Here is a 21,210-nt window from a genome sequence, read left to right as displayed (position 1 = left end):
TTTGGAAAATAGGTTGACACCCCCCCCCTCTTCTTTGTGGCAACCTCTTTTATGGTACTCAGCTCAACTTCCCAGCTCTCACCGCTGTTCTCCAAACTGGAAAGCAAGCGGCTTGCCTTTAACTCTTTCAAAATAGTTTTTCGAACTTTTCTTGGCCTTCACGGTGAGAAACGCTCCTCTATCCAGACTGTCATGGTCCAAGAGCGATCGGCTAGAGCTTCCACTGCAGTTCTGTAGTCATTCAGAAATGGTTCCTTCCTTCTGGGTTGGCTTAAGCAAGGTTGGAATGATAAGTCTGTAACAGGAGCTCATCGGAGGTAGCAGTCCCTAGCAGAGAAAATCAGCGGAGATCAGGCAGCTTAGTAGCAAATCCGTTGTGCAAGAGTTGTGTTGAAAAATTCTCCTAGGAACCGCAGGTCCAAGAAGTGGTGATGAAATTGTGGGCGAAACTGGGCGAATCGATTGATATCCAGGCTACTGATTGAAAAGGCAGTCTTCATTCTTGCGATGAACTCTTACTCCCACAGCTGGTTCCTCCGCCTCTTCCTCTTCCTCCTCCTCCTCCTCTTCTTCTCCTTCTCCTTCTTCTCCTTCTCTTCCCTCACCCTCTTCCTCTCCCTCTCCTGCTCCTTCTCCTCCCTCTCCTTCTCATTTTCCTTCTTCTCCTCCCTCTCCTTCTCCTTCTCCTCCCTCTCCTTCTCCTCCCTCTCCTTCTCCTTCTCCTTCTTCTTCTCTTCCCACTCCCTCTTCCTCTCCCTCTCCTGCTCCTGCTCCTTCTCTTCCCTCTCCTGCTCCTTTTCCTTCTCCTCCCTCTCCTTCTCCTTTTCTTTCTTCTCCTCCCTCTCCTTCTCCTCCTTCTCCCTCTCCTTCTCTTTCTCCTCCCTCTCTTTCTCCGTCTTCTTCTCCTTCTCCTTCTCCTTCTCTCGTTCTCTTCCCACTCCCTCTTCCTCTCCCTCTCCTGTTCCTTCTCCTTCTCCTCCCTCTCCTTCTCCTTTTCCTTCTTCTTCTCCTCCCTCTCTTTCTCCTTCTCTTCCCTCTCCTCCTTCTCCTTCCCCTTCTCCTCTCTTCCTCTCCTCTCCCTCTCCTTCTCCTCCTTTTCCTTCCTCCCTCTCCCTCTCCTGCTCCTTCTCCTCCTCTCCTTCTTCTTTTCCTTCTTCTCCTCCTCTCCTTCTCTTCCTCTTCCTCCTTCTCCTCCATCTCCTTCTCCTCCTTCTCCTCCCTCTCCCTCTCCTTCTCCTTCTCCTCCCTCTCTTTCTCCGTCTTCTTCTCCTTCTCCTTCTCCCTCTCCTTCTCCTCCTTCTCCCTCGCCTTCTCTTTCTCCTCCCTCTCTTTCTCCATCTTCTTCTCCTTCTCCTTCTCCCTCTCCTTCTCCTCCTTCTCCCTCTCCCGCTTCTCCTTCTCCTCCCTCTCCTTCTCCTTCTCCCTCTCCCTCTCCTTCTCCTCCCTCTCCCTCTCCCTTTCCTTCTCCTTTTTGTTCTTCTAGCTGTGTTTGAAAACAGAGCCTTCCTCCCTCCATCTTAGCTGGGATATCTAAAGTATTTGGTAGTGTCTTCTAGATATGATGAATTGCAACATCAGCCAGAACAGTGGAAGGCTGTGATGAAAGAAATAATGCATATCCTTCAAGACCCCCCTCCCACATCCCCCCCAAGAGGGAATTTGAAAGCTACTGTCTTTTACAGACGTCGGTTTCCAGTTTTGCAAACTTTGGAACCCGATGCTTGTTTTAATCCGCTGGGGGAAAATATATATTCCAAAAAAGCTAGACGGACCAAAGAGAAGGAGGAGTGCATCCAGACTTTTCTTGGCGCTGACTCTCCATACAAGCAGCTTGTACATTAATCTCCGCTTTCTGTAGGAAATGAGCATGTCTCGAAGTCAAACAGCCAAGGGTGTTATTATAGGGTGCAATGTGAAACTCCAGCTAAAAATACTTGCAGGCCTTTGGAGAAAGCTACACAACATCCTTCGGTCTCCTTGCATCATCTGTGGAGGTGCTGCACCCAGAGGTTTTCAGGCCCTTGATGTGGTTTTTGCGTTTTCCGTGCACCCTTTCGTACGTGGTTGAGATATTTCATTTGAACTGTTAGTTTCAACTTAAGAAAGAATCTTGCTCTGAGAAATGAATCCTATATACGTGCTCGCATTAACCGTGGGAATAACCAAGGATTTTGTCTGCTAATTCTAAGCATGTTTGCTTTGAAGTGTTCCTCAAGTCACTCCACAGGTAGTCCTCAACTTACGGCCACAATTGAGGCCAAAATATCTGTCACTAAGTGAGACATATGCCAAGTGAATTTTACGCCGTTTGGCCACCTTTCTTGCCACAGTTTTTAAGTGAGTCACTGCAGTTGTTAAGTTAGTAATGCGGTTGTTAAATGAATCTGGTTTCCCCATTGTGACTTTGGTCACAAAAGGGAATCACATGACACCCCCCCCCCGGACGCTGAAACCATCATAAATATGAGTCCATTGCCAAGCGTCCGAATTTTGATCATGTGACTATGGGGATGCTGCAGTGTGAAAAACAGTCATAAGTCACTTTTTTTCAGTGCTGTTGTAAGTCAAGGACTACCTGTCATTGGGCTTGATTCCATGTGAATTCCCAGTGAATGGTGAGGCGATATCCTGAATGAGGCCTTAACCCAGATGTCTCTCCCCATCTGGTTTTGCAACACAAGCATTATGAGCGTTTCTTCACCGAAAGCCGCGGTGGTACAGTGGTTAGAGTGCAGTACTGCAAGCTACTTCTGTTGACTGCTGACTGCCCGCAGTTTGGCAGTTCGATTCTCACCAGCTCAAGGTTGACTCAGCCTTCCAAGGTGGGTAAAATGAGGACCCAGATTGTTGGGGAGCAATAGGCTGACTCTGTAAACCGCTTAGAGAGGGCTCTAAAAGCACTATGAAGTGGTCTATAAGTCTAAGTGCTGTTGCTATTGCTAAAAAATGTATCTATATCAGGAGGTGACCTTCAGTTGCTTATTGCATAATAGTGCAGGACCTTGAATTTTCTGCCTAAGCCTGTCTGTTTCTTATGTTGATTTATGAACTCTTAAGCAATTCTCTTAATAATTAGTCTAAATTGCCTTAATTCTATAGATGTCTGACTCTGCAGTCTTCCACAGATTATAGTAATTAAGTACCTTTGAACTTTGCAGGAGGAATTTACCTGTGAAGCAGATTTAGGATGAAACTGTGAATTCTGTATCCAGATGTACGGTTATTGGTTAGTTATTATCTTAACACCCAAAAGCTCTTTTCCTGGATGGAGTATTTAATGTGTGCACAGATCTAATGTGCCTGAAATTTAATTCTGTCACTCTGGAGTAGGAGCGGTGGCAAAACGGTAAATAAATTAGTCAAATAAATTTCTTCAATAGACATTTCACATCTACGGTGCTAAAGATTGGCAGAAATGTATACAGGTACTAGTTCCTTCAGCAGTAGGAAAACCTGAACAGAAGCCTTTCCCAGTTGGAATTTCACTGAGAACTTTGCCTTCAATGGTCTTGAAAGTAGTCAGAGGCAACATGGATCATGACAATTGTAGGAAATGCTTCCCTGTGGAACCATTGATAGACCCCAATCCAGGGATGGGCTTCAAAAATGTTAGCAAGATGTCCTCTGCTCGGTTGCTGGGTGGGCGTGGCCTAGTTGGCCTCCTACACCATGGCGCGGGGGGGGCATTTTTGCCTTCCCCGGGCTTCAGAGGCTTTTCTCGTGCCTCCGGGAGGGTGAAAATGCCCTCCCCAGGCTCCGGAGGCCCTCTTCTGGTAGGCCCGTTTTTCACCTTCCCTGAGCCTCCGTGCATGCCCTGCACTTACCTGTATCCAAAATGGGCCGTGTGGGGACTCTGAGGTGGGGTGAGTGGGGCCATCCAGGAGTGGGATTTGGGGTTTTTCCAAACTGCACAGAATCTTAGCTAGAGGTTCTTCCGAACCCCCAGCAGCCTGCCTCAATCCACCATAGTAGTGTAATTTCTTCATCATAGGAAGTGAAGGATGTCCTCCTTCTCATTGACCTTACTGGGCCACAAACCGTCAGACATCTTGAGATGAAGAAATTAGTTTGATTAGAAATTCACTTAGAATTGGTGTGGAAGTTCGTGTTCCGAGCTTGTGGGTTGGTTTCTGAACATTTTGTTGCCAGGCTAGGTAACATCTTCAGTGGAGTTTGGGAAGTGTCAGTGTTCTTCACTTAGACTTACAACAACCCTAGTAAAGATTAGGAAGAACCAGGGGTGAAATGCTCCCTGATCAGACTGGATCACGTGATCCAGTAGTGATCATGGCCGGTATTTCAGCGATCCAATAGTGATGGGGGAGCGAAGCTCCGCTCACCCGCCTGGGTGTCCTTACTTCCTGGTTTTAACCAGGAAGTAATGTGTTTTTTACCTTCTGCGAATACGCAGAAGGTTTTGTGCATGCGCAGATGGTCTGCGTGCGCATGTGATGTGCGCACGAGCAAAGTGAGCGGGCACGCACAGCACATGCACTTCTGGACCGGTAAGGAAGGTAAGTAGATTTCACCCCTGGGAAGAACTCTACTGTTTCAATCCAGCCTTTTGTAGAACTGAAGTTAGCTAATCTAGTGAAAAGAAGGACTAGGGGAGACATGATAGCAGTGTTTCAATATCTCAGGGGTTGCCACAAAGAAGAGGGAATCAAGCTATTCTCCAAAGCACCTGAGAATAGGACAAGAAGCAATGGGTGGAAACTAATCAAGGAGCGAAGCAACCTAGAACTAAGGAGAAATTTCCTAACAGTGAGAACAATTAACCAATGGAACAACTTGACTCCAGAAGTTGTGGGTGCTCCATCACTGGAGGCTTTTAAATAGAGACTGGACAGCTACTTCTTCTGCCATTGGTATAAGATCTCTGCTCGAGCAGGGGTTGGACTAGAAGATCTCTTCCAACTCTGATATTCTGTGAAGGTCTGTTAAATCCAGAATATCTTGATAGCTGCTACTGAAGTTACTACAGTAATGAACTATTAGCAGCAGTTCCTTTTTAGAGGCTATTTTCATTCTGGATTTAATCCTAGACAGGCGATGCGATTGTTCCTTAAACCAACCTCATGTTTTGAACTCATTCATTCACTGCAGACTGGAAAAGGAAAGTTCTCTTGAGGTCATGTTAAGGATGGAATCGAACCTGGGCGTACTGCAGCATTTTTTAAAGCTTTACATCCCCATGTAAAAATTAAGCGAAGTATAACTGAATTTCTAAATTGCAGGAAATGTTCAGGGAATGTCTCCTACCTCCACCGAACATTTAAATGCCATTGTCTCTCCTTCTGTATTTCTACTTTACGGCTATTTATTCATGTGCAGGAATGTCCCATGAGTACTTTCCATATCTTATCTATACAATAGGATCATGAGATTATCTATGTTGATCAGTGGCTAAACCATACATAATGTGTGTAGAATCTGGAGTAGGTAGGCGTCTTACAGAGAGATGAATAATGTTCTAGCTTGGAGACGAAGAGGTATATATGTGTGTCATAGATTTATATAGCTTTGTCTTTGTTGCGCCTTCTTTTAATCCGACTACAAAGTTTGTTGTTGTTGAGTATCTTCCTTAATAACTCCCTTTGGTAGCCAGCTCTTCCGAAAGTCATAGCATCATAGAATTGTGGAGATGGAAGGGATAATGAGGAGCCAAACCGCTGCAACCTGCAGAAAGACTAATGAACCTTACGCTAAATAAATAAACCTTTGAGAAGTGGCTGGCCAGCCTCTTTGGAAAAATCTTACTGCAATCTCCCAGGATAGTCTGTTCCATGCTTTGCAGCTCTTACCATCAGTTTTTCCTTATGTTGAAATGAAACTGAGGTGGCTGGAGCTTGGATCCCTTATTTCTGGTCCTAGTTTCTCTGCCAATGAAAAATAGTTCCTATCCATCTTCTCTCTCTCCTTATTTCTCTTTCTCTCTCTCTCTCTCTCTTTCTCTCTCCCTCTCCTTATTTTTCTCTTTCTCTCCCTAGTTCTTTCTCTCTCCCCCCCTCCTTATTTCTCTCTCCCTCTCCTTATTTCTCTCTCCCACTCCTTATTTCTCTCTCTCTCTCCCCCTCCTTATTTCTCTCTCCCTCTCCTTAGTTCTCTCTCCCTCTCCTTAGTTCTTTCTCTCTCTCTCTCCCCCCCTCCTTATTTCTCTCTCCCTCTCCTTATTTCTCTCCCACTCCTTATTTCTCTCTCTCTCCCCTCCTTATTTCTCTCTCCCTCTCCTTAGTTCTCTCTCCCTCTCCTTAGTTCTTTCTCTCTCTCTCTCTCCCCCTCCTTATTTCTCTCTCCCTCTCCTTATTTCTCTCTCCCTCTCCTTATTTTTCTCTCTCTCTCTCTCCCTTTCCTTATTTCTCTCGCTCTCTCTCCTTATTTTTCTCTCTCCCTCTCCCTCTCCTTATTTCTCTCTCCTTATTTCTCTATCCCTCTGTCTCCTTATTTTGCTATCTTCCCCCCGCCCACCCCCGTTATGTACCTGCACACTGATATCAAGTCTCTTCTCAGGTTTTATTATTTTATTTATTTATTTTATTAAATTTTTATATTATTTTATTAAATTTTTATACCGCCCTTCTCCCGAAGGACTCAGGGCGGTGTACAGCCAGAATAAAAACAAAATATATACAATTTAAAACAACATTTAAAAAGAGCAAATTTTAAAGGCTGATTATTAAAATTTAGATTTAAAAATTTAAAATATTAAGAATGCCCAATTTAAAATTCAACACAAATTATGCCAGTCCCGCTTTAATAAATAGATATGTTTTGAGCTCACGACGGAAGGTCCGAAGATCAGGCACTTGACGCAGGCCAGGGGGAAGTTCGTTCCAGAGCGTCACTGCCCCCACAGAGAAGGCCCTACTCCTGGGGGCCGCCAGCTGACACTGTTTGGCGGACGGCACCCTGAGAAGACCCTCTCTGTGAGAGCGCACGGGTCGGTGGGAGGCAAAGGGTAACAGCAGGCGGTCTCGTAAGTACCCGGGTCCTAAGCCATGGAGCGCTTTAAAGATAGTTACCAAAATCTTGAAGCGCACCCGAAAGACCACAGGAAGCCAGTGCAAGCTACGGAGCAGCGATGTCACGTGGGAGCCACGAGCGGCTCCCATTACTACTCGCGCAGCTGCATTCTGGACTAACTGCAGCCTCCGGGTGCACCTCAAGGGCAGCCCCATGTAGAGAGCATTGCAATAATCCAGCCTAGACGTAACCAGAGCGTGAGTGACCCTGCATAAGGCATCCCGGTCAAGGAAGGGACGCAACTGGCGAACCAAGCGAACTTGGTAAAAGGCCCTCCTGGCGACGGCCGCCAGGTGTTCATCAAAAGACAGCTGTCCATCCAGGAGGACGCCCAAGTTGCGAACCACCTCCTTTGGGGCCACTAACTCGCCCTCAACAGTCAGCTGCGGGTGCAGCTGACTGTACCGGGATGCCGGCATCCACAGCCACTCCGTCTTGGAGGGATTGAGCTTGAGTCTGTTTCTCCCCATCCAGACCCGTACAGCTTCCAGGCACCGGGACAGCACTTCGACCGCTTCGTTGGGGTGGTCCGGGGTGGAAAAGTACAGCTGAGTTCTTTTCCACATTTATTTTTGTTAGGAATGCAGAAACCATGTTCATCTACTATACCAAGAAAATGAATTCCACTATTAGCTGATAATCCTCATAAAAGGAGTTGGGTGGCTGAAGGTTTTCTGTCTAGTCATAAGAGCTACCTCCTTGAGGTTGTCTTTTTGCAAAAGAGGGGACTCCATGGCCCTCCGATATCTAATCCCCATTTTTAAAAATATAATGCCATTCCTGATGATTAGAAGGTTGACCAACCATGAATTAGAATGTTGCGTGTATAGGAGAGAGTGTGAGAGGTTTGTCACTGGTGGTTACTACGCAAAGCAGGGAGAAAACAGAACCTGGATGGTTAGTCCAGGTTACTTCTGTTCACTTTACCTGAGATGACTTTCTGTCTCAGTAACTGTTTTGATACCATCCAGATTCTGTTTCTGTTCTTGGCCTTAAGTAACCAAAAGAAAAAAAGAAGAAGAAGAATGACAGGTAGATGGCCTGGAATGTCTTTTGAAGGTCTGGTAATGAACGTCCAATCAGTTTCCCTTCTCATTTAGCACGGTTTAATCCCAAAGGGTGTGCATCTGTTTTTATTCCGTCTATATGTGTATATGTTGGAACATGTTCAAAGGCTTTTTTTTGATCAAGCGGCTATAATAAGGAGGAAAGTATTTATCACCCAGCCCCTGCTTGCTGACAGCAGAAATGTTTTGGGGCATGGAAACTTGACTGGTCCTTTCCACCCTAAATCGGCTTCTCTGTTTTCTCTTGTTTTGAAAGGTCCCAGACAGTTTCATAATTGTGATAAATAATGTCTGCCTGTATATACTATATACCAAGTCACAAGACAACTTCTGGAAAAAAAATTTCTCTTTCAGAAAGACATTTTATTTTTATTTTTTTAAAAAAAGTCAGTTGGGGACAATTGCCAGAGTCCTGCTGCTGCTTCACACCCATTTGTGCACTTGAACATTACCTTCCCAAGTTTGTCTGCTGGTATCCTTAGAGGCCCAACAGAAAAATTCTTGCGGATGACTCACGCACGATGCTAATTTCGGGCAGCAGAATAGATCGATAGCTATGCGGACAAGGACATAAGTGCAGCCCCACACATGATTGGCGGGTCTAAAAATAGGATTGCCTGCACCCAGGACACTAGTGGGGACCTTTGTAACAACAAGTGAGATGTTTTGATCAGTGGACTAAGGGGAAAGGTCTGTATTTCATTTTCTATTTGCCAAAAAAAAAAATGGCCTTAATTTACATTTCCTTATATCACATGTCAGACATCCCCTTGCACCAGAAGTTCTTCAGGAAACACCAAGAAGTCTCACTGTAATTGATGGTTAATTTCTAACATTAGGGATAGCTGTGAAATTGGTGGGTCACTTGAGTAGATAAGCCATGTGCCTCCCATCCATGAGGCTCATACAGAGAAGGAAGGGAAGGAAGGAAGGAAGGAAGGAAGGAAGGAAGGAAGGAAGGAAGGAAGGAAGGAAGGAAGGAAGGAAGGAAGGAAGGAAATATTCAAAGTTTGTTTTCCCAGTTATAGCAAAAAAGAATCCAAAACACAGAACTTAATGCCTTTAATCTTCATCAACTATATTAATCCTCTGTTTACAATGTTTGGGGGACCAAATATTATAACAGTAAGTAGTTGAAATTAATGTCTCGAAACCTTAATATGTTCAGACATTGTTTGGGCTCTTCTAATATTTGAAGGGCTGCCACAAAGAAATAGGGGTCAACCTATTTTTCAAAACATCTGAAGGCAAGGCAAGAAAGAACGGATGGAAACTAATCAAGGAGAGAAGCAACGTAGAACTAAGGAGGAATTTCCTAACAGTGAGAACAATTAACCAGTGGAATGGCTTGTCTTCAGAAGTTGTGGGTGCTCCATCACTGGAGGCTTTTAAGAAGAGTCTGGAGAGCCACTTCTCTGGAATGGTATAGGGCAGGGGTCAGCAACCTGCGGCTCTGGAGCCGCATGTGGCTCTTTCATCCTTCTGCTGCGGCTCCCTATTGCTGTTCACCTCCACAATTGATAGGGCTTTTGGTTAGGACAGGTAGAGGAAAAAGGATGTTGTACTAGGAGGAGATTCTAAGGTGGAGGAACTGGACTTCTGGTTAGCAGAGGAAAAAAGACGCCGTGCTAGGAGGAGGCTATGATGTGGGAACCAGACTTCTGGTCAGCTCCAGAATTGAATGGGGGTTTCCGGTCAGGATCTTTGTGGCTCTTTGAGTGTTTAAGGTTGCCGACCCCTGGAATAGGGTCTCCTGCTTAAGCAGGAGGTTGGACTAGAAGATCTCCAATGTCCCTTCCAACTCTTTTTTTCTGTTCTTCTCTCTCCCCAAATCAAGGTACAGGCTATGCAAGCCAACCATCATAGACAACCAAGGAAATCCTGAACGCTTCTTTTCCTCTCTTTGAAGGAAAGATACAAACCGTTGACATGCATAATCTCATAACCGAGGCATTTTATACATCAGTGATAGATAATCTTTTTGCCGTCTTGTGCCAAAAGCAAGGGGAGCACGGGGGGGGGCATTCACACACATACCCACTCCCATAATTCAATGCACTCCCCCCCCCCATGGACGCACATGCGACCACCCGCATTCCCCCCACTTTTGGTACACAATGGCACAGTGGGCCCATTAGGCCCGTTTTTCATCCTCTCCAGAGGCTTTCTTGGAGCCTGGGGAAGGCAAATGGAGCCTGGAGAGAGTGAAAAACGGGCCTTCCGGTCCCACCGGAAGTCGGGAAATGCGCCGCTTCCATCCTCCAGAGGGCCTTCTCCACCCCACTCCAGAGGCCCTCTGGAGGATGGAAGCGGCCCATTTCCCGACTTCTGGTGGGACCGGAAGGCCCGTTTTTCACTCTCTCCAGGCTCCAGAGGCTTTTTAGGAGCCTAGGGAGGGCAAAAACAGCCTTTCCCCCTTCCCGGAGCACCTCCGGAGGCCGGTGGGACCAGAAGGCCAGAAGGCATATGCGCTGAAGCTGAGCTAGGGCAACGCTCGCGTGCCTACTGTAGGAATTTAGCACCCACCCCCCTCCTACAAGAATGAAATATTTTAGAAAATACTTAAAAGGCAGAATATATTTCCCTGGATGAGAAATGGAGAAACATGTTTTAAAGACAAAGCAGCTCCCTGCAACTTCCTGCCACCCCCCACCTTTGCTAATGGGCCATCATCTGCATCATAATAGAACCCATCTAGAACTGAAACTCACCACATGGCACCTGGGAAGATTACATCAGCCAGCAAGGCTAGCTAAGACTCCCACCCCCTGGGAGTCTGACAACCAATCAGGATATTCTTCCTGTGCCCCAGAAAGTTCAAAGCTCAGAAAAAGCATAAAACCAGGGAGCAGACAGGATCTCAGCCCCTTTTGTGTTCAGGATCTCAAGCCATGTGATCCTGACCACCATTAAACCATCTTTCCAAGCAGCCTCCATGTTTCCAGTGTCTTTGTCCCCACTTGGAACTGAACCCAGATGGATATTTCTTCCAACACTACAGATATGGCTCCGCATGCCACCGGTGGCATGAATGCCATAGGTTCGCCAGCACGGCTATATATTGTCACATTTCAGTTGCATAATTCAAAGCAAGAAAAGCAGAACCTAATAAGCTGTATATTATCAGCAGATTGTAAAGCAGGGATAATAAACCTTTATCTCTAAGGTTCAAAAGACAAGAAATGCACAAATCAATTAAAAAAATGCTCATCTTACAACCACAGTAATTTCCTCCCCCCACCCCCCAGTAGTTTCTTCTTTTTAAATTCAGATTGCTTTGGGGCATTTAAAAAAAAGGAAGCCACAAGCTTTTCTGCTTTCCAAGAAATCCCTTTTGTCATGTCTTGGCCTTCTCTTTTGTGCTTTCTATTTATCCTGCAATCTTTTATTTCAGTCTATAGAAGATAAAAACATACCATACTTATATTTTGGACAAAATGGATGTTTATTTATGAGGTCATTTTTTTTTTGTCTTTTAATTTTAAAAACAGATGACATGTTTGTTTTTAGCTTCTTTAGCAAGTGCAGATTTAGCCAACATCTAAACTTGTGATTTTTAAACTCTTCAAGTGTTTTCAGTATTCAAAGTTTTAAAGTTCCTCATTGTCATGCATCTGGGCACAGAAAGAGGCACTACACTATAAGTCTGCCATGGCTGGAAAATACAAATTTTGGTTTTGTCGTGTGTGCAGTACTTTGTGATCCAGCCAAACAGCTTTTTAAGTGACAAGCAATGGGCATCAACATTTCAGGAGTTCAACTTTTCATATTCCTTGCAGACAGCTGGTCATTTGCATCTTTTTGGAGAGTCATTGAAGCACTTGGAGGTTTATCTGTGTCCTCAGGGTCACCTAAGTGGTACTCCTAGCTCCTGTTGTCTGCAATTTTTTTCCTCTGAAAATCTGTGCCTACTCCCACACCATTCAAAGGGTGTTCATCACAAATTGTATAGCTAAAAGTCAGTAGAGTCTTAAAAGAGTCTGTAAAGAGTCTGTAAAAGTCTACTCAGGTGACCCTGAAAAAAAAAAAAGATAAATTCTTTATTAAATAGAAGGGGACAGCAGATAACAGCACGGCTAGTCAGATCAGCTCCCTGAATCTAAAACAAACAACTGTTTGGTTTGGTGGCAGCAGCGCCTCTGATAAAAAGTCCATACAGAGAGTGGTAAGGACAGCAGAGAAGATTATAAGAAGCTCGCTTCCCATTATTCAGGATACTGCTTATAAGCGCTATGTGCTTAGAACTCAAAACATTGTTAAGAGACCCCACACACCCATTTTACGTTTTGTTTCTGTTGCTCCCTTCTGGGAGGAGATTTTGAAGTATCTATATCAGGACTACTAGATTCTGTAACAGCTTTGTTCTTTATGCCATCCGCCTGGTAAACTCGCAAGATTCATTTCTCTTGCCATGTACATGCATACATCCGAACTAGACTGTGTTGTTTCTCTGTGTCATATATTATATCTGCGTATGTGGGTATTTGCATATTTATTTATTTGTTTATTTGTTTATTTATTTGTCATGTTTACGTAGCGTGTATTGGAGGTGGTGGCCCTTTGAGAGCTGTATGCAACAAAATTTCATTTTAATGTATATTGATTGGTATACATTTAAAGCGACAATAAAGTTATTCTAAGTCTTAAGTCTAACCAGGGCATCTGTTCTTACCAAGCCCTGCTGACTGAGGGTATTGTCTGAAATTGGGGCGGGTGATGGGCAGAGGAATGTGCAGCTGTGCAGAGCGGTAAAGAGTATGATCCAAAGCTGTGGGCAGAATGATAGGGAGACACTGAAAGACTGACAAAGTCAGCCTTCAGATGTCTGGAAGTTGAGTCATGGCAACTGGACTTCTTTTCTTTTTGGTTTGAAATGTTTTGCTCCAAAAATATTCAGTCTGAGCAAGTTGGTTCAGCGGACCCCCTACGTGTCCTCAAGTAGGCAAAGAGCTCCTATCTCCTATCTCCTTGATGGGCCATTAAGCATGGCTTCCCTGTGAACCGATGAACTGGTCTTAATCTTACTGGGAGCTGATACAAGAGCAGCATAAATAATGGGAAACAGGCTATATCTGAGGGTTAGGATTAGGGTTAGGCCTGTTCTAAGCAGATGGGACATGGTGGCTCAGTGGCTAAGACGTTGAGCTTGTTGATGGAAAGGTCGGCAGTTCAGCAGTTCGAATCCCTAGTGCTTGCGTAACGGGATGAGTTCCCGTTACTTGCTACAACCTAGCAGTTCGAAAGCATGTAAAAAAATGCAAGTAGAAAAATAGGGACCACCTTTGGTGGGAAGGTAACAGTGTTCCGTGCGCCTTTGGAGTTTAGTTATGCCAGCCACATGACCATGGAGACGTCTTCGGACAGCGCTGGCTCTTCGGTTTTGAAACGGAGATGAGCACTGCTCCCTAGAGTTGGGAACGACTAGCACATATGTGCAAGGGGAACCTTTACTTTTACCTTTTAAGCAGATGGGACCCATACACTATCATATCTATGTCAACTGGCAGATAGTTGAGACACCATTGTTCTTTGATGCCGCTTAGTCCTGTTCAGGATTCCATATCACGACCTCTATCCTTAACAGGTGAAGAGCACTAAGAAATGAGTTTGCTACTCATTTCTATGGCAGCTATTGGAAAAAAAACACTTCAGGGACTTTATCTTCAGTTTCATCTGTGACTTTCTGAGAACAAAAGAGCTAATAATATAAGAGCCAAGAGGAAATATCATTGAAAAGAAAGAGAACAAAGAAAACAAAAACTAAGCAGAAATCTAGCACATTTTATAAACTCAGTGCCATGACCCTGATGGAAATGTTCTTTAGGTGCTAGCAATTTCAAGCATCTCAACAATTTGTTAAGCTGATGAGACTCAAAACGTTTTTTCCAGTAGCAAACTTTTAAGGGTTTCAGAAGGCTTGATTGATTAGCCACCTCAATCCTTCTCCTGATTGGCTGAGCTGTCTGCATTTCCTTGAATAAACCCTATTTAAACCAGCCCCCTCAGCTTTCTGTGAGTCCCAGACTGAACTATCGAATGCAAAATCTGTCTTAACCAGGCCACGTGGTATCCTGTTTCCGAGTTCAGAGCAATCAAAAAGAACATTCTTCTCCTGTTCCAACTGTAAATATAATAGAAATATTTGTATTGGCCGGGAGAAGGAAGCACTTTGAAGTGCTGGTGTCTTAATTTTCTTTTACTGTTTTTATTTCTCCATTAAGCAAACGGTGGGTTTTGCAACCTTCACCCTTGGGAACAATAATAAAATGTTCAGAATGTGAAGTGAGGAAAATGAAATTATGCGTGGATTTACTCCCCCCCCCCCCCGCGCCGCACTTGAATTAGTCAAATATTAATCCATCGTTGGGAATAAAAAGTCACAGAAATGATTATGACAGGCATGAAATTGTATATTTCGGTGGTTGTATAGATTTGCAACGGTGCGTAAGATATAACTTCCAACATATTTCTCCACTCTAACGTCCTGTTCGTTTTTCCTTGTAACAATCTTCTCGTTTATTTCGTAGAATCATTTTATAAATCAGTTATGGTATCTTGAAGTGAAATGAATCTCCTTCTAAGTATGTTTTGTCTCTAAAATTGATGTTGCACATTCAGGAAGAGATTTCTTTCTCCAACTGGTCCAGAGATGTGGCAGTTCAAGTGTAGGTTGGGCAACCAACCTACACATTGTTAAAAATTCAGGGATGAATTTTCTGCATCTACCATAAATTATCTAATATATAAATTAGTAGTTTTAAACAGGACAACTGGAGGCATGTCATTCCCATGGTGCCTCCCTCTGAAGGCATCTCACTCTTGTACCATCAGAACAGAACAAAATCAGAGAGTTGGAAGAGACCTTTTAGGTCATCTAGTCCAACCCCCTGCCCAAGCAGGAGACCCTCCACCATTTCTGACAGATGGCAGTCCAGTCTCTCCTTGAAAGTGTCCAATGATGAAGCTCCCACAACTTCTGAAGGCAACTTCTGTTCCATTGGTTGATTGTTCTCACTGTCAGAAAATTTCTCCTTGTTTCTAGGCTGAATCTCTCAATCAGTTTCCATCCATTATTCTTTGTCTGGCCTTCAGGTACTTTGGAAAATAGCTTGACCCCCTCCTCTCTGTGGCAGCCCCTCAAGTATTGGAACACTGTTATCATGTCTGCCCTGCTCCTTCTCTTCACTAGACTAGCCATGCCCAGTTCCTCTAATGGTTCTTCATATGTTTTAGCCTCCAGTCCCCTAATCATCTTTGTTGCTCTTCTTTGTACTCTTTCTAGAGTCTCAACATCTTTTTTTTTTATAGTGTGGTGACCAAAACTGGATGTGTATTCCATGTGTGAACTTACTAAGGCTTTATAGAATAGAATAGAATAGAATAGAATAGAATAGAATAGAATAGAATAGAATAGAATAGAATAGAATAGAATTTTATTGGCCAAGTGTGATTGGACACACAAGGAATTTGTCTTGGTGCATATGCTCTCAGTGTACATAAAAGAAAAGATACCTTCATCAAGGTACAACATTTACAAAACAATTGATGGTCAATATATCAATATAATTCATAAGGATTGCCAGCAACAAGTTATAGTCATACAGTCATAAGTGGAAAGAGATTGGTGATGGGAACTATGAAACGATTAATAGTAGTGCAGATTCAGTAAATAGTCTGACAGTGTTTATGGAATTATTTGTTTAGCAGAGTGATGGCCTTCGGGGAAAAACTGTTCTTGTGTCTAGTTGTTCTGGTGTGCAGTGCTCTATAGCGTCGTTTTGAGGGTAGGAGTTGAAACAGTTTATGTCCAGGATGCGAGTGATCTGCAAATATTTATCATCAATGATGTGATGTCTGGCCTTTGGAAATCAAATCATCATCCTCCATTCCTGGTCACGGTTGCGAGTTCAGTTTTGCAGGATGCAATGTGGGTCAGTCACTGGTACCAGAGTTTTAAGTCTTCCATGCTTTGGGACTCATGCCGGTGAGAGAGAAGTTTCCTGAAGCTGGGCTCCAGCAAGGAAGAAGTAATTAAGAAAATATTGGAATGTGCAGAAATGAATAGATTAACATTGGTAATTAAAGAAAAGGAAGGATTGGAGTATTTTAAAGTATGGGGGCAATTATATCAGTGGTTAGAGAAGAGATATATGTACAAATTTAGTTAATTGATGAATTAATATGAACATAAGAAATTTGGGAAGAATGATGTAATAATCTAAATGAAAATATAAAGGTATGATAGAAATATAATATGAAAGTGATGGAAGAGGGAGTAGAAGACACAAAATATGCACTCAGATGAAACACTGAATGATTAAGGATGTATTATTCGTTTGTATAACATAACATAACATAACATCAGAGTTGGAAGGGACCTTGGAGGCCTTCTAGTCCAACCCCCTGCCCAGGCAGGAAACCCTACACCATCTCAGTCAGATGGTTATCCAACGTTTTCTTAAAAATTTCCAGCGTTGGAGCATTCACAACTTCTGAAGGCAAGTCGTTCCACTTATTAATTGTTCTAACTGTTTGTTTAAAAAGAATAAACTTTTATTTAAAAAAAAAAAGATGGGCTCCACTGCTAGTCCAATAGCTTGGAAGACTAAACTTCTGGGGCCAGATTGGATCCTGCAACATTATCCCGGGACACATATGTTTACCTTCATTCACAAGTTCATTTTCTATTTGATTAAACAAAAGTGAATCTTAAATAAGAATTCTGTGCCAATGATCCATTTCCCCCCCTAGAATTGGAGTGAAGTAAAGTAGTAAGTAAAGTAAAGTAAAGTAAAGTAAAGTAAAGTAAAGTAGTAAAGTAGTAGGGACACAGTGGCTCAGGGGCTAGGACGTTGAGCTTGTCGACTGAAAGATCGGCAACTCAGAGGTTCGAATCCCTAGTGCTACTGTGTAACGGGGTGAGCTCCTGTTACTTGTCCCAGCTTCTGCCAACCTAGCAGTTTTGAAAGCACGTAAAAATGCAAGTAGAAAAAATAGGGACCACCTTTGGTGGGAAGGTAACAGCATTCCATGCGCCTTTGGCGTTGAGTCATGCTGGCCACATGACCACGGAGACGTCTTCGGACAGCGCTGGCTCTTTGGTTTTGAAACGGAGATGAGCACCGCCCCCTAGAGTCGGCAACAACTAGTACGTATGTGCGAGGGGAACCTTTACCTTTACCTTTAAAGTAGTAAACTTTCTGTCAATACGGAGAAACACAATGACAAACTGGTAATTTATGACAAACTGGTAATAAACTGTATGACTGTAACTTTGTTGCTGGTAATCCTTATGATTTATATTGATATTGATTGTTTCCTGATTGCTTATTTGTACCCTATGATTATCATGAAGTGTTGTATCATTAAGTGTTAAATTTGTACCCTGTGACCATCACTAAGTGTTGTAAGTGTTGTAACTTGATGAATGTATCTTGTCTTTTTATGTACACTGAGAGCCTATGTACCAAGACAAATTCCTTCTGTGTCCAATCACACTTGGCCAATAAAAAAATTCTATTTTATTCTATTCTAGTTTGAGACTTGTTATAACGAGTGTTGGCTATTCAATCAGCCACTGGATTTGCAGAATGGCAAGCAAGTCCTGCCATTCTCTGAAGATTTCTTCTTGAGAAAATTCCTTCTCAAGGGAGTCCAATTTTCTCAGACAACAAAAAGATTTGCTTTTTATTTTTCCAGTGAAATTCTCTATCGGGCAAAATGTAGTTCTTCCAGCTTAATCAACAGATGGAGTTTTGCGGGATTCTATATTTTAAATTCTTCTGTAGAACTTGAGGACTTTGAAATTCCCAATGAAAGAGATGATTCTTCTCCCTTTTGCTGTGCTTTGGGTGGGATGTAAGAGTTCTCTAAGCATCTGGAATTTTCTGCTTTAAAGAACCCTTTCTTTGAATATTATGGTCTGCATTAATTGCGTGATGATGGACTATGGCAGACAGTTTTGTTTTGCAATTACTGCTCTGTATTAGTTGTGCTAAACTATTAATCTAAGTTAAATCTCTGTATTTCTTGCAGACAAGAAGAAACTGACCGAAGAATAAAAAATGTAAGATACGCATTTTTTCTTTCTTTTTGCTTTTAGTTTGATCCACATATTGATAGATTAAGGAAGAAAAAATAGGTGTGATACTTTTACCTAGTTCTTGTTATGCAGAAGTCCAGGATCAGTACAGCCATAATGTGAGCTGGTTATTTCTTTTGGGTTCAGTACATTTTATGATTCCAACTGTGAAGTAAATATTAGACAAAAGTTAAGGTTTTCCCTCTCCAATCATATCCAACTCTATGGGGCGGTCCTCACCTCCATTTCTTAGCCGAGGGAGCCAGTGTTGTCCGAAAACACTTTCCATGGTCATATGGCCAGCATGGCTGTACACCAAAGCACACCGAACACTGTTAGCTTCCCACCAAAGTGGTACCTATTAATCTACTCGCATTTGCATGCTTTTGAATTGTCAGATGGGCAGGAGCTGGAGCAAGTAACAGGACCTCATCCCATCACCTGGCGCTTGGGTCTTGAACCTGGGCTATCAAGCTTTCCAGCTGATAAACTCTGTGTCTTTAACCACTGAGCCATCCTGTCTCCAAGTAAACATTATAAGAGACTTATTCTTAATATAAGTAACTAGCAAGCTTTTGTTGGGTGGAGCAGTGGTGGAGGATCAAACACGTAGGAATTTTATGTTGAGCTTTTCTCTTTTCCAGCTGAGTTTCCAGGATTTATTTCAGCTGGAAGAAGGAAGAATTGGGGAAGTGTTAAGCAGCTGCGTTCAGGAACTTCTGGTCCTGCCTGTTTCTTTTTAAGTATGTTAGGTGGACCTGGAGAGGCCTTAAGGGAGAAGGTGGTGGTATAGAAACACCATTCACTGTGCAAAAGATACTCTTGTGGAAGCATTGCCTGTAGCTGTTGAAAGGGTTGATTTCTGAATGATGCTCATGTGACTAGAGCAGAGGTGGGTTTCAGCAGGTTCTGACCAGTTCTGGAGAACCGGTAGCAGAAATTTTGAGTAGTTTGGAGAACCGGTAGTAGAAATTCTGACTGCCCCTGCCCCCATCTATTCTCTGCCTCCTGAGTCCTAGCTGATCAGAAGGAAATAGGGATTTTGCAATAACCTTCCCCTGGATTGGAGATGGAATGGAGATTTTACAGTATCCTTCCCCTGCCATGTCACCAAGCCACGCCCATTAAGCCATGCCATGCCCACCAAGCCACACCCACAGAACCGGTAGTAAAAAAAAATTGAAACCCACCACCGGACCAGGGCATGAAAAGAAATTATGGGTGTTGGCAGTTGGTATCACCAACAGTATTAGGTAATCCTGCCTAAGGATCTTGGGGTGAATCGGGGGTGAAATCCAGCAGGTTCTGACAGGTTCTGGAGAACCGGCAGCGGAAATGTTGAGTAGTTTGGAGAACTGGCAAAAACCACCTCTGGCTGGCCCCGGAGTGGGGTGGTAATGGTGATTTTGCAGTCTCCTTCCCATACCATGCCCACCAAGCCATCCCCACCAAGCCATGCCACACCCATCAAGTCACGCCCATAGAACCGGTAGTAAAAAAAATGGATTTCACCACTGGGGTGAATGCTTGTGAACTAGAACAGAAATGCTGATTTTTAGCTATCAGTTTGAAGTAAATCTTTAACAGAAGAGCTGGGATGGTGTAGTACTTATGGAGTGTGGGGATAGAATTGGAAAGATCTAGCGTCAGACTGACCTCAGCTTTGCACATCTCCCTGGGTGACTTGATTATCATGTTCATTGTGGGGAGATGTGGAAATAGAGGGGAGCCACTTGGATTCCTGAAGGACATAAATCTAATGCCTAGTTAAATAAATAATTTGAAAGTTGTAAAAAAAATGGTGCTCTTGACACGGAAGTGCCCTTGAAGAAGTTCTACTCTAGCTCATGACATTCTCCCATGTGACATCTCTGCTTGAGGATCTACTCTAGTTAAGGTTCCCTTCCAGATAACAGTTGCTGGTTGTTACTTTTACAACATTTCACACCTTAGGCCTAGTTATCATTGAGACAGATCCTTTACACTGAGATATGGTGGGCTGGCTTAAAACTCGGGGATTGAGGATGGACAAGCCCTGCCCTGGATGCAGAATGTAGTCCAAAGAGACCACCTGTTCTGTCCCCCCTTGCCTCCATCCGAGCGATGGATTAATTAGCCGGCACTATCAGCTCTGGCAGCAAAATAGCGAGCATCTGCCAAGTGTCTCTGTTATCTCCCTCGACGCCAATGAGTAACCCAGGAACAAACTTCAGCTCTTAGTTAAGCAGTTAATTTGCCTGCTACGAAGAGGCACAGCAGCTCTTGCTGCCTTTATATCCTGTGGTGTGTGGCTCCATGACTCAGCACTTCCTAGGCCTGCCCCACCCCTGCTTCTGTTGTTCCCGCCTCTCCTGCCTACGAAACCTAGGGTCCAGCCAGGCCTGATTGCCATCAGCTGGGTCTGGAGGCGTGGCCTGGGCTGGGGGAAAGAGTCAGGGGATGGAGGCCTCGTTATCTCTTCCACCTGGCCTTCCTCTGGCTCCTAGAGCTGAGCCAGGGAAGCCGGTGCTCCCGAGGTAAGTCCTGACAGCCCTTCCCCCTCACTTTCCAAGTCACTTTCTGGCAGGAGGCCCGGCTCGGGGGGCGCAGACACAACACCACCCCTCATATTCTGCAATTGTGCATCTGTGGTTAGCTTTCTATTACAAGAATGTTAGACTGGAGAATAATAGCTTCTTGAACTGTGTTTAATCATTCTAAGTATTCTCCATAATTCTGTCCTTTTTAAGGTTTTGATTACCTTATACTGGCTGGGCAGGAAAGCAGCTCGTAGCCCTTATTATCATGGGCCCCACCTGGATTTGAAAGCCTTTGAGAAATTGCTTGGACAAGCTTTAACCAAGGTAAGGCCTCGGTGGCAGGATCGTTTTAGAAATGATAAGCGTCACAGGTGTCTCCATCTCTCTCATAGTACCTTGTTCAGCATCTGCCTTGATCGACAAACCTTTTACAAGGCACTTGAGGGTCAAACTGACAATTTGAATGGATTCCCAGTGATAGAGGTCATTGGAGGTCTTCTATTCTAACCCCTTACTTAGG

General features: G+C 43.8%; 1 protein-coding gene across 5 annotated transcripts in view; it reads left to right on the top strand.

The window, feature by feature from the left end:
* The window catches only part of LMO7 (LIM domain 7), a 193,121-nt gene that overhangs the window by 103,568 nt on the left and 68,343 nt on the right, over nt 1–21,210 (top strand). For all 5 annotated transcript variants that reach the window (XM_058186709.1, XM_058186707.1, XM_058186708.1 and 2 more), the window contains exons 5-6: nt 18,126–18,156; nt 20,901–21,014. In XM_058186709.1, coding sequence (XP_058042692.1) covers nt 18,126–18,156; nt 20,901–21,014 — 145 coding nt within the window. The remainder of the gene's footprint in view (nt 1–18,125; nt 18,157–20,900; nt 21,015–21,210) is intronic.

The sequence above is a fragment of the Ahaetulla prasina genome, chromosome 5 (genome assembly GCF_028640845.1).
Source record: "Ahaetulla prasina isolate Xishuangbanna chromosome 5, ASM2864084v1, whole genome shotgun sequence".
Lineage (NCBI taxonomy): Eukaryota > Metazoa > Chordata > Lepidosauria > Squamata > Colubridae > Ahaetulla > Ahaetulla prasina.
Note: the sequence above shows the minus strand (reverse complement) of the source record. Positions and strands in the feature narration are given on the sequence as shown.